The 13,247-nt window shown below is 38.6% G+C and overlaps 1 protein-coding gene and 1 non-coding gene across 3 annotated transcripts in view; both read right to left on the reverse strand.

The window, feature by feature from the left end:
- Window positions 1-9,927, reverse strand: part of LOC126278016 (sister chromatid cohesion protein PDS5 homolog B-B) — a 192,439-nt gene extending 182,512 nt beyond the window's left edge. For both annotated transcript variants that reach the window (XM_049977727.1, XM_049977726.1), the window contains exons 1-3: window positions 9,608-9,927; window positions 7,268-7,379; window positions 2,884-3,084 (exon numbers count right to left, since the gene is read on the reverse strand). In XM_049977727.1, coding sequence (XP_049833684.1) covers window positions 2,884-3,084; window positions 7,268-7,351 — 285 coding nt within the window. In that variant the 5' untranslated portion in view covers window positions 7,352-7,379; window positions 9,608-9,927. The remainder of the gene's footprint in view (window positions 1-2,883; window positions 3,085-7,267; window positions 7,380-9,607) is intronic.
- Trnas-cga (transfer RNA serine (anticodon CGA)) lies at window positions 4,200-4,274 on the reverse strand. The gene has a single exon. It is a non-coding gene; the product is annotated as a tRNA-Ser (tRNA).
- Window positions 9,928-13,247: the final 3,320 nt, after the last annotated feature.

Genomic DNA, 13,247 nt, shown 5'->3' on the forward strand with positions numbered 1-13,247 from the left:
CTTATGCCATTTCAGATGGAGAAAGCTTGACACAAGAATTGGACCATCTTAAGATTGTGTTCAAGCAGAATGGCTATACAGATAAACAGATCCGTCGTGCTTTCCAGTTTGGACCTTCGCCTGAACCACCGGAAGATACCTGCAAATCGGTAGCTTTTCTGCCTTTTGCTGGGAGCATTTCCTCGAAGATAGGAAGGATTCTGAAAAGATATCACATCAAAAGTATTTTTCGTCCGCCAGCGAAGATTAGAGCGCTCCTTGGCTCTGTTAAGGATGACTTGGGTTTGAGGAAGCCCGGTGTGTACAAGATCCCTTGCCACTGTGGAAAGACTTATATTGGTCAGACAATCCGGATCATTCAGGAGCGATGTGTTGTGCATCAGCGGCACACAAGGCTGCTTCAACCTGAGAAGTCTGCAGTGGCGGAACACTGTCTCACCGAGGGACACAGAATACTATATGACGAGACACAAATGGTTGCCCCTGCATCTTGCTATTGGGACTGTATTTTAAAAGAATCCATAGAGATTCGGTTATCTGACAATCTTATTAATAGAGACAAGGGTTTTCTTTTAAGTAAGACTTGGGACCCAGTGTTATCAGACATTAAAAAACAACGGTCTGTGGTTCTATCGTCGGAATAAAATTTTTATTTATTTTTATTTTTTAATTTTTGACAGCGATATCTTGATTTCGCCTCTTTCCATCACTGGCGGCGGGGTATGTCTACTGCGCTAGAGGGCGGTTACGGCACCTTCTCGCGCACGCATTGTGGGTCTTCTGCGGTCTATATAGGGGCCACCGCTTGTGCTGGGAAGTCAGTTCTGGCGAGATCGTGCACCAGCACTCTCACCTGAAGATGGCGGCCAGTTGGACTGCGGAAATATTGTGTCATGAAGACGTTATAATCCGGCTGCATACCCGAGAAGAATATTATCAATTATTACGCCGGGAAAGCCTTCGTAGTCACAATACGGAGGATGTCGTACGGTGGTGAGATTCAGCCTCATCCCTTTCCCTTTCAGACCCTTGTTAGCCGTCGTTTCAGAGTTCGCAGCATTGTGATTTAACGATCTGAATTTATTGTTGTTCCATGATCAAGGAAATCAACATGGATAGCACCACCCGCATCCCAGAACACTGTGGCCATGATTTTTCCAGCTGAAGGCTGTGTCTTGAATTTCTTTTTCTGAGGCGAGTCTTTGTGTCGATATTCCATTGACTAACGTTTCACCTCCGGGTCTTAATGGTGTACCCACATTTCGTCCCTTGTCAAAATTGAATGGAGAAAGGCAGCACTTCCATTCTCGTAATGCGAGAGGAGTTCCTGGCAAATTTCAAATTTGTGTGCTTTCATTTCAGGAGTCAGCACCTGGGGAACCCATCGTGCCAGATCTTCTGATAGCCAAGCAAAGCAATAATGTGACCCACACGTTCTTGTGAAATGCTGATTGTGCTTTCAATTTCTCTCTGAGTGATACGACGATCGTCCTGAATCAATCTGTCAATATTTTGCTTCAGAAACAAATTGGCTGTTGTCACAGGACATCCAACTCTTTGTTTGTCATGCAAGTCAGATGTTTCCGCCTCAACATCTTTAAACTTACTCACCCAACGACGCACAGTACTCACACCAACAGAATCACCATAAACCACTGTCATTCTCTGATGAACCTCCTTTGGGGTGACACCTTCTGTTGTCAAGAATTTAATGACAGCACGTTGCTTAAATCGCATTGACCGACCATCTGCACAGGGTTCCATACTTTACACTGTAACCACACACCATTCACTGCTAAGACTTCCTGCCAACTGGAGCTGTATAGAAGAAGCTACAGAACAAGTCAGTGCCTGACGAATACCAATGCTGCCAACTGTTGAAGAGTTACGAAGGTGGAGGCATAACTTTTCAGTCAATCCTTGTAATATTAACATCAATAACCAAGTTTTAGTTATATTGTAACTGACAATGTGGTAATCGTGAAGTGAACATTGTTTTTACTAACAATAAGAGCATGCAGAAATAGTATTTTTGTATTCTTTTATATTCATTGTACATGAAGTTAAGAACTCAAATGTCAATCTGCCTAAGCAGTTTGAAGCAACTCTCAAAAATCCATGAGAAAACTGAATCGTAGTGAAATCTGTGGGACTGAAATCCAAGCCATATGCCACAGAATCTCAATTACTCTCTAGACTCCGAAAGTCATTGATGCAGTACAGCTCCAAAAGCTTATCCGAACATGCCATAACATGTTCGTAAATTTCATCAGAAATACACAGCATGAAAAAGTAAGAAATCCAAATAATTTCAGATGCCATGAACAAAGCAAAGTATGATATCTTCACTGATCATAAAACTAGAAGATAATAACTACAGAGTCATCATTGTATGATTATGTCAGAGATGGTGTGGTGTTCTGTGGTTTGTTATTTATTCTGAAAATGTCAATATTTCTTAATACTATTGCTTACTGTATGGCATGGTGAACACACTACAAATCTATATAACTTAAGATTGTGACGATCAGGCATACTTTGTATAACAGATTTACTTTTAAAATTTCACACAAGAAATTCATATTGTGACTGTTATCAATAATTTTTGCAGTCACTTGGATACATTTTTCGTTGTATGTTCTTGAGTCTGACAAATTTTTATTTTTCTGGATAAAAACTGTAGTGAAACGTTGGTGACATGTATGCTAACTAACTAACAATGAGCAATGAATGAGAAAATGATAAAATTAGCAAATAACGGATAAAAGGTACCCAAAAAAGAATATCAATGGCAGCACTACGAAAGAAGAGTAAAATAGAACTGGTTTCAAGAGCATATCTACAGGATAGGAAGTGAGAATTTACCAAAAAAAGAACACACACCTTAACCTGCTCTGGATCCTTGTATGGAGCCTCTGGTGCATATACCCTGAGGACATCTGCAATACAGCAAGCAATGAGTAACTGGACATCTCGGCTTGGGTGATGCAAAAAGTAGTCATCAGCCAGATGTAATGCCAATGGAATGTACTGTTGATACATGCCCTCATCTTGGTCCATTGCTTGCAATGTATGCGCCAATGTCTGCAAAATAATAATTATGAAATATATCTGTGTCACAAAAATTCTGAACTAAGAAACAGGCCCCTATCACACTGAATTTCAAGAGAAGACAACAATTCAAGTGATTGCTAGTAAGTAAAGCAGTTATCAATATGTATATTTTTTTTATAGGGGAACCTACAATGTAATGTGGATTATTAAGCACTGTGCAACTCACCATTTTACACATCAACAAACACTGCTGGAGGTAAAAGAAGTGGTAAGTGACACATAAAAATCATAGGTCTGTCTGGGAATCAAACAAGAGATCTTTGGACTGGTGATCAGTTTTTTCTTATAGCACTTGAACCGTGACAGGTAAAAAGATCATTCTTTCACACTAGCTCACAACACTACTGAACATGAGTATACATAATACCCACAAGTAAAATGTCTTGAAGATTTTTTTTTTTTTTTTTTTTTTTTTTTTTTTTTTTTTTTTTTTTTGCACCACCATTATTTTTCAAACCATTTCAAGCAGTGGCCATCTGAAATTTCTCTCAAGAAAATTTCTGCTAACATGCTGATATGTTACAATGGTTATTACACTAATAAATAATAGTACTAAAATAAAATATAACACTATAAGGATATTTCTTGGGATATGTAACACACTGTACCCTGAGTAGTAACATTTCTGTGTCAGTGCCTCATATAGCTTTCTTTTAAGTGGCTCTAAATTCACCTGTATTAAATTGTTCCCTTTTAATTTATCACAAATTTTCATTCCCATGCACTGAGGTCGCTGGGCACACAGTTGGACGCAGTAGGGGGGAACCATGAAATTTTCTTCGTTTCTAGTACCAGGTGAATGGACAAAATGGTTTTCCTCATATAATTCATGTATGATGTACAAAAATATAATAATCTCATATGTATATGGATGGCAGAATTAATATTTTAAGTTTTCTAAACAAGGGACGACATGATTTTTTATGATTTGCAGTGCAAATATTTTGAGTGATTTTTTTCTGCATTTTTAGTACCCACACTATGTTTGTCGAGTTGACCCAAAAAACAATACCGTACCTGAATGAGATTTTCACTCTGCAGCGGAGTGTGCGCTGATATGAAACTTCCTGGCAGGTTAAAACTGTGTGCTGGACCGAGACTCGAACTCAGGACCTTTGCCTTTCGAGGGCAAGTGCTCTACCAACTGAGCTACCCAAGCACGACTCACACCCCGTCCTCACTGCTTTACTTCCACCAGTACCTTGCCTCCTACCTTCCAAACTTTACAGAAGCTCTCCTGCGAACCTTGCAGAACTAGCACTTCTGAAAGAAACGATATTGCGGAGACATGGCTTAGCCAAAGCCTTGGGGATGTTTCCAGAATGAGATTTTCACTCTGCAGCAGAGTGTACACTGATATGAAACTTCCTGGCAGATTAAAACTGTGTGCCAGACCGAGACTCGACTCGGGACCTTTGCCTTTCGTGGGCAAGTGCTCTACCAACTGAGCTACCCAAGCACGACTAATGCCCTGTCCTCACAGATTTACTTTCGCCAGTGCCTCACCTCCTACCTCCTAGAGCACTTGCCCGCAAAAGGCAAAGGTCCCGAGTTCGAGTCTTCGTCCGGCACACAGTTTTAACCTGCCAGGAAGTTTCAATACCGTACCTAATAATGGATTCAATGTAGCTTGTATATGCTACTTTCTATGTGTCCGTGGATAAAATTTGCATTGCAAATGCAAAGCTGCTCAGTTTGTTTGCTAGTATTCAATGTGTGCCTGCCAGCTTAAACTTTTATCTATATTAAAACCTAAGAATTTGACTGAGTCAGCTCCTTCTATATCTTGGTTGTTGTGAACAATCTTAACCTGCTTACATTCTGACTGTTTGGTTTTGAATTGCATCATGTGGGTCTTAGATATGTTTAGATTCAACCCATTTAGCTGAAGCCAAGTTTCTAAGGTACTGATCACAGATTTGGGAATTTTTTCCTGATCCTGATTTTCATCTAAGACATAAGTATCATCTGAAAACAAAACTGATGGGTAGCTGATATTTAATGGTAAGTCAGTAACATAGAAGAGAAATAGGACTGGGTCTAATATAGAGCCTTGTTGAACCCCCTGAGATTTATTTATTTATTTTCCAGTCAGAAAAATAATTTGCACCATTTAAAGAGATGCTAACTCTTTGCTTTCTGTTTAATACTTAGGGCACTGCCGCTAATGCCATAATTTTCAATTTTGTAAACGAGCAATGCATGGTTTACAGAATCAAATGTCTTTGTGAGGCCAAAGAAAATTCCTGCCACCTTATTTCTCTTGTCTAATAACGTACTTATTTTCTCAGTGAATTGGGTTTGGGCAACAGCACATTTTTCAAATATTTTACATATGACAGGGAGAATTGAGATAAGACAATAATTTCCCATGATCGCTCTTGATCCCTACTTGAAGAGTGCTTTGACTTCAGCATATTTCACGACCTCTGAGAAACAGCCCTCTTCAAAACATTGATATATTATTTGAGCTAGAAGGTTTGAAATTTTATTGTATACTGCTTTAATAACTTTGGTGGGTATTCTATCCCAATTTCCAGATTTTTTGTTCCTTAATGTCAGAACAGCACTTTCTACAACCTCTGCAGAAACTTTTAAAATTTTGTACAGTTTTCAGAGTTTTCACTTGGGCCAAAGGTATTTACTTTTTTGTGACGACCTGTTACATCTACATCAGACTGTGCTACATTTATAAAGAATTCAAAGTATTCTGGTACACAAGTATGACTTGCAGTAGCATGTCCTTCGATGTCAATTTTTGAAATTTCTTGGTTACAGGCTTTAACAATAACTCCGATTTAATTACTGACCACACAGCCTTTGTCTTATTTTTATGATTTAAAATTAGTCTGTTATTTGCCAGTTGTTTTGCTACCTTGGCAACTCTTTTAAATATGGTTTTATAGACTAATATATTCAATGAAATCAATATCTTTATTATGCAGTTGTCTTTTTCTTATGCTGGAAATTTTTATGCCCTGCGAAATCCATATTAGGTTATTTGACATTTTATTGCTGCAGAGTCTAGGTGGAAATGTTTCATTAGAGACACCAATAAAAGTATTTAGGAATTTCTAAGTTTTCATCACTTGAGATACAATGATCAAAAGGCCATTTTTCTCTTTTAGTTTCTTACTAAATATTAGCAAATTTTCTTTGCTAAAGTTCCTACTCGAATGGAATCTCGCTAAACACAGAGGTTGTGATTTGTAATCATATTTTTGCATTAGCTATTGCCTAGGCAATTAATCTCATTTGTGTCATGGGTGGGTGATGAATTTAGACTGGCACTGCTGTATGTAATACCTGAAATAAACCATTAGCAATTATGCACCACTGTGGCCTACACTTAGTATACAAATCTATAAACATGTAACAAGCAAAATATGAGAACCAAATGGCCCAGAAGGAGGAAAGTGTGACAACAGGCAAAGAACTGGCTCATTCATTGGGTGCACATGATACCAACATTGTACAAAGAAGAAACAATGTGCATGGTTCCAAAACTTCCTGGAAGATTAAAACTGAGTGCCAGAGCAGGATTCTAACGGCACTTTCCATGGGCAACACACTTACCAGCAGTGCACTCAGAAAAGCTTCAGAGAAGTTTGGCAAGATGGTGAGGGGTTATTGATCTATTACCTTTTGGCTTTGACCCAGGATACTCAGTCACTTTTTGTTTCAAAATTTTTCTGATGTTTCACCAGCACAAATGACTGCCATTGTCAAAGATTCAAGCTCTATTGCTGTATCTGTCACCAGAAAAATGGTGACAAAGCAAGGGGATTAATATATCACCTCCACACTGATATTCAGCAACAAAGCAACCTTCCATTTATGTGGAAAGGTTATTCACCACACTGTAGAGTGTGGGGCACTGAAAATTCTCATGAAACTGTGGAACATCAACAAGAGTTACTGAAGGTTAATGTTCTCCGTGCAATGTCACTGACGAAGCTGTAAGGGCCATTCCTCATCTGTGAGAAGACTGTGATAGCTACTTCTTACCTTGATATGTTGGAGTAGTAGTTAACAGCAAAAACTTATCACTTCATCCTCCTCCAGTATCCATTTCCAAGGAAAGATATGTCACACTAAATTAAATAAACTTACCCATACAATCAAATGTACTGATATACTCATTTAAACTTACTTTGAGTCTTCTAATAAGTTCATCCGGACCAAGGTCATCAGTGACTGGCCGGCAGCCCTGAGGGTACACTATATCATGTGGCATCCTTTTTCCTTAGAACACCATCCACAACCTATAGAAACAACACAGAAAACTTAAGTGGCAAACAACAAAGTCCACCAACAAACATTAAAATTTAGTCTTTCTCCTACACTCACATGTATGAAATTACATAACAGAACATACAAATCAGACAACTAGGGGGAAAGAACATAACAGTATGGCAACAGAGAACACTTGGTAGCTACATTATACCAGTATCCACCAAAATCAGACAATCGTAGCTCTCAATCATTCACCTACAGAATGAGGAAAAAATAATTTCCCCTGCACATAACTCACTAATCTCGTTTGCAAGGCTTCTTTGATAGGTTCTGGGTCTGCTTGGAAAGAAACATACAACACAGCAATGGTGTAGAATAGGTTGCACTAGTCTCTCATATGCTGTTTCTTGAAAATATGTCTTTCATATTGCTTCCCCAGATGATGATGAGAAGATTTCACAAGATCTAAACAATTTATAGGAATGTAGCCAGGAGACATATTTTACGACTGCCAAAGATGCCATGCAGTTGCATTCCCATAAGTTGTATGATTATTTTATTCACCAGGAGGGACTCCAGCTTCACAGAATATAAAAGTTCGTGAATAAATCATAATCTGACTTCCCCCATTAATGATATAATCTGAGACTAACTACTGTGCAGAACAGCACAACTAGTGATGTATCAGAACAATGATGAGCCTATTTAACATGAAATATTATGGCTAGAAAAAAGTGACAACTGTACAATGGTGTAGCTTATATCAAGTTTGTATACTCAAAGCTGAGAATGTTAAGAATACAAGAGGAACAAAAAGTTATAAAACAGAATGTGATAACACTGCAAGCATTGCAGTTAACCATATGGAACTACTTCCAAACAGACTGAACAAAACCACACAGCTACTACATATACAACAGAAAATTCCAGGATGGTATTATGTATAAGACAGTAGACTGCTATCCACCAAGTACTAGCATTGGGAGGCAACAGTGGTAGAGTATTTTTTTAGATCTCATTCCATCAGGCAGCAGTAACAGCTGTGCATGATGCTACTAACATTGACAAAGGACTTTACTGATGGGCCCTACATACTACCTGATCTTCCGCCTAGTTATGTGCCTGACCACCAGTTGGTGTGTACTGTATTTAGTGGATAGTTATCTATTTTTGTATACCTATTATGTTTCTACATATGGTAGTTTAAACTACACTTGCTTCCTCAAAGGAGGACTTGGACAGAAAATTTGCAATAATATGAGCATGTAACTGGCATTCTTTAAAATCAAATTTGCCATAGGTTGTTAAGTACATCAGAAACACGAAACCCACTCTCATCCTCCTCTACACTCAATCACTACCTCAAATCAAGATGGTATACCTCCTAATTAGATCTGTCACATTTATGGGTGAAGGGTGCAAAATGTGTTACACAAATATCTAACTAGGGCCTATGTCCTCATGGTTTTACGGCTATTATGTGACATCCATTTAACTATTAAATGGTCATCTTTGTGTATGCTCTTTTCTTAAAAAATCATTTTACGTTTATCTCAATATCATAAAATACATAATTAACCTAGCTTTTTCTACAATCCAGCAAACTCCAACATAAGAGAAATGTGATGTAAATAACAAACGCAAAGAACGACTGACCAAAAAAATGGCTATAAGGAACAGGAAAAACAATGAAATTTGTTGTCATACAACACAACACTAAACACTAAACACTATTGGCGTGGGCGCTGTAGCAGCAGCTCTGTACGAACTGAATACATGATAAAAGATCGCGATGCGTCGAATGTGAAATTTCTAAATTGGGGCTCAAAAACGGAGTACTGTTTTACATAGCTTTTTGGAGTACACCAAAGTCTTAATTACGATGCACGTGTAATAAACACTAACAAAACATCACGAACAAATGATACCTTTAATAATTTTACATTAATTAATAGGTATGTTGTTGACAACCACGACTGATTCACAATACAAACGAAAGTTAAGGGTTTTCTAGCGTCATTTGTTTTTACATTTACTGACGTAAAACACTTGAAGTCTAACACCAATGAAATTAACACCCATTTGCTTCAATATCAGTTTAATCCCAATTTCAAGTTTGTTTATACCTCGTGTTTGCCGAACATCAATATATATGGGTCATAAACGATTGCTAATGAACGCTCGTCTGCAAAACAAGCAACCAACGCAAAATGTTAAGCTTCAAATGAATCTAATGTCACCTCAAATATGGCATTACCTCAAATACAACATGCAGTCTTATCTTTCCTTCAACTGTATACTAATAGATGTCAGAGAACTGTTATTTAATCATAAACACCAATTTCACTCGGTATCATCTTCACTTCCACACTGTGTTTCGTCAACATGTAGCTAAAGGGAAAAATATGCGATACGTATATTGTTTTTAAACAATCACACGATCAAACGGACGAATGAAAACAACACACTTTACACCTAACATTAAAACTGCGGGAAAAATACACCCCTTCTGTAGCCACGGAACGCGAAAAACAGGGGCGCCAACACATTACCCAAAACCTGACGATCAATGTTATCTATGACATTGGGTATACAGACGCACTGTTTAATGTTTACTTGAGCGTAATTACGAACGCGGAAAATCCTCTTAATTATGGGTATATTTTAATTTATTAAATTTATAGTTGCCTGATATATTATGATTTATCCCTTAACTACTACTACAGATGCGTTTACCATACCGATAAAAACAATATATGTATAGAATAAAGCTTGAAATTAATAAACTATAAACACAACGGAAAGTTCAACGATGTCATCCACGCATGTAGCCGAGTGAACCAGTGTTACCATTGTAATGCTATTGACTAATTAAGAGCAAAGGTAAGCAAGGTCATTGACACCAAATTACACACCCTTCTAATCAAGACGTATGAAAACTATAGAATAACTGACGCAGCACTACTATAACCGAAATTATATTTGACTAACAGATACAAATGGTAGTTGATTAGTCAAATAAGAAAAATTCTGGCTCTATAAAGTAAAATATAGGAGCCTACAAGGATATGACCTGTGCCTTTTCTTGTTTATAGTCTGCATGAATTCTTTAACAAATTTCTGGCTGTATTTAAGAGTTGCGTATGTTAGTGGCACAATATTCCTTATATCACATCAGTGTGTGAATGTTGTGGATAAATGAACGAATTCATGGTTGCAAAAGGCAGCTCAATAATTACAGGAAAATAAATTGATACTAGGCGATTTATCAGATAGGGTAAGTATCACTATTAGATACTACCCAGTAACAACAGGATGAATAATGCTGCAACAACAAAATTAATAACTTACCCAGGGATATAAAATGTCTCACAAATAAGTAAGTAAAAATTAAAAATACACTAAAAAAGTTTCTCCTTATAACATCTGTTCCGTAGAAGAATTTCTGTTACTGTAATGTGTGAAAGGTGGTGAGTAGGACTAACTAACATCTATAGATATTAAAAATAAATAAATGTTCAGCATATAGCAACATTTAAAAATTAAGTTGCGATCTGTAAGTAAAATGAGTTGTTCCACATTACGAATTATCATGCAAATAATCCATAAAACATTAAACTAACTAACATTAAAAGAAAAATACTGTAGTACAATTGCATAAAATATACACTGATTAGTCAAATCCTTTTGACCACCTTCCTAATAGCCAATCCACCTTTGACACAGATAACAGCATCAACACACCGTAGCATCAAAACAATGAGACCTTGGTAGCTCGCTAGAGGGAGCTGGTGTTACAAGTCACCTAACTGCCATACATTGCGGGTAGGGGGAGGGGGTGAGCTCTAACCCCACATTCAATCACATCCCAGGTGTCTGATCTGTATCGGATCTGGCGAGCTGGAGAGACAGCACAGCAACTGGAACTAGCCGCTGTGTTCCTTGATCCATTCCATCACACCCCTAAGTTTGTGACATGGTGCATAATTTTACAGAAAATTGCCACTGCCGTCAGGAAACAAGATCGTCATGAAGGGGTGTACGTGGTCTGCCCAAGTGATTGTTCCCTAGAGCATAACGGAGTCGCCACCAGCTTGTCTCCCTCTTGCTATACAGGTGCCAAGGAGCTGTGCCCAAGGTTATGACGGATTCGCATCCTCCTATTGGCATGGGGAAAGAGGTATTGGGATTACTCAGACTTTACAACGCTCTGCCATTGCACTAAAATCCAAACCGAGGGTCCTGCGGCCATTTCAGTTGTAACTGTCAATGGTTAACACTGGCACAAGCATGGGTTGTCAGCTGTGGAGGCCCATCATAAGGAATGGTCAGTGCACTGTGTGTTCAGACACACTTGTACTCTGCCCAGCATTAAAGTCTTATGTTAGTTCTACCACAGCTGGCCGCCCCTCCTCTTTTACCAGTCTGCCCAGCCTACGAAATCCAACATGTGTAATGAGGGGTGGCCAGGTAGCCTCATGACATCTGGACATGGTTTCATCTTGGTTTTGCCATGGTGAAGACACTCGCTCCAACACTACTTGAACACCTGAAAAGTCGTACAGTTTCCGAAATACTCATGCCAGGAATTTGGGCATCACAATCTGCTCTTAGTCCAACTCAGATAGATCACATGCCTTCCTCATTCTACACATGGGCAGCACACTCACTGAGACTACATGCACCATGTGTGTGTCTGGCTAGCAGGCAATCCTCTGACAAATAGAATGTTGGAAGGGTTCTGGGAAAACATACTACACCTATATATGAAAGCACATCCAAGACGCCAGTGCAGTAAATTCTAGGCATGACAGAAGGCATTGACATCAAAATCTATTACTATGTATAACGCTCCACACATCACTCTACAGTACATGACAAAGGGTAAATTTTAGTGATATTATGGGTTTTCTTCTCAAAATGGTTCAAATGGCTCTGAGCACTATGGGACTTAACTTCTGAGGTCATCAGTCCCCTAGAACATCAGTCCCCTAGAACAGGTCGCGCGGTTCCAGACTGTAGCGCCTAGAACCGCTCGGCCATTACAGCCGGCGGATTTCTTCTCTTCCATTCGCATGCTGAGTAAGAGAAAAATGTATTTATGTCTATCTACGCATAAAACGCTTCTGATCTGTGAGCCCTACATGAGATATGTGATGATGACAGCCTAATGGTCACACAGTCTTCATCGAGTACAGTTTCTCTAAATTTACCCAAGAGAGTTTGCCGTAACTACTGTTTCTACCTTCTTAGAATTCCTGTTTAAATTCCCCAGGCATTTCTGTAACACTTTTTATGATCCTAGCAGCACATCTCTAAATTCGTTTGATGTCGGTTATCATGGCTAATTGATAATGACTCCAAATATTGAAACAAGTCCATAGAATTGATTGCACTACATCTTAATTGGAATTTCCTTTAGAGAGCACTGAATTTTACAAGAATCTTTCCAACATATCTAGGTTTTCTTTTCGCCCTAGTTCTCATTTAAAGAAAAATTACATTCATTATACCAGTTGCAAATGTTCTTACTGCTCGTTCACACGCAACGAGCTGCCTGCAAACATCTCTGTACAACAGTCTTTGCGTACAACAGATCGCTGCCAATGTGGTATATTCAACAAGTGCCAGTCTGCTGAACGCCCGTCATCTCTCGCGGTAGAAAAGCAGTTTAAGAGGCAGGTGACTATCTCCCCATAACCTAAAAGTTTATTTAATTTGCCCAGAAATAAGGAAATTTTGTAATGGTCGTGTTTGCAGCTTATGTTGCAAAACAAAGGCAAATGAAATGCGAGAAGCCGAAAGACCAATGCAAATGGTCTGGAGAGTAGCTGCTTCAGCGAAGGCTTTTTGGGCATAAATTTACTTTCCGAGTTGTTGGGCGAACCCAACGACTG

Source organism: Schistocerca gregaria, chromosome 6 (genome assembly GCF_023897955.1).
Source record: "Schistocerca gregaria isolate iqSchGreg1 chromosome 6, iqSchGreg1.2, whole genome shotgun sequence".
Lineage (NCBI taxonomy): Eukaryota > Metazoa > Arthropoda > Insecta > Orthoptera > Acrididae > Schistocerca > Schistocerca gregaria.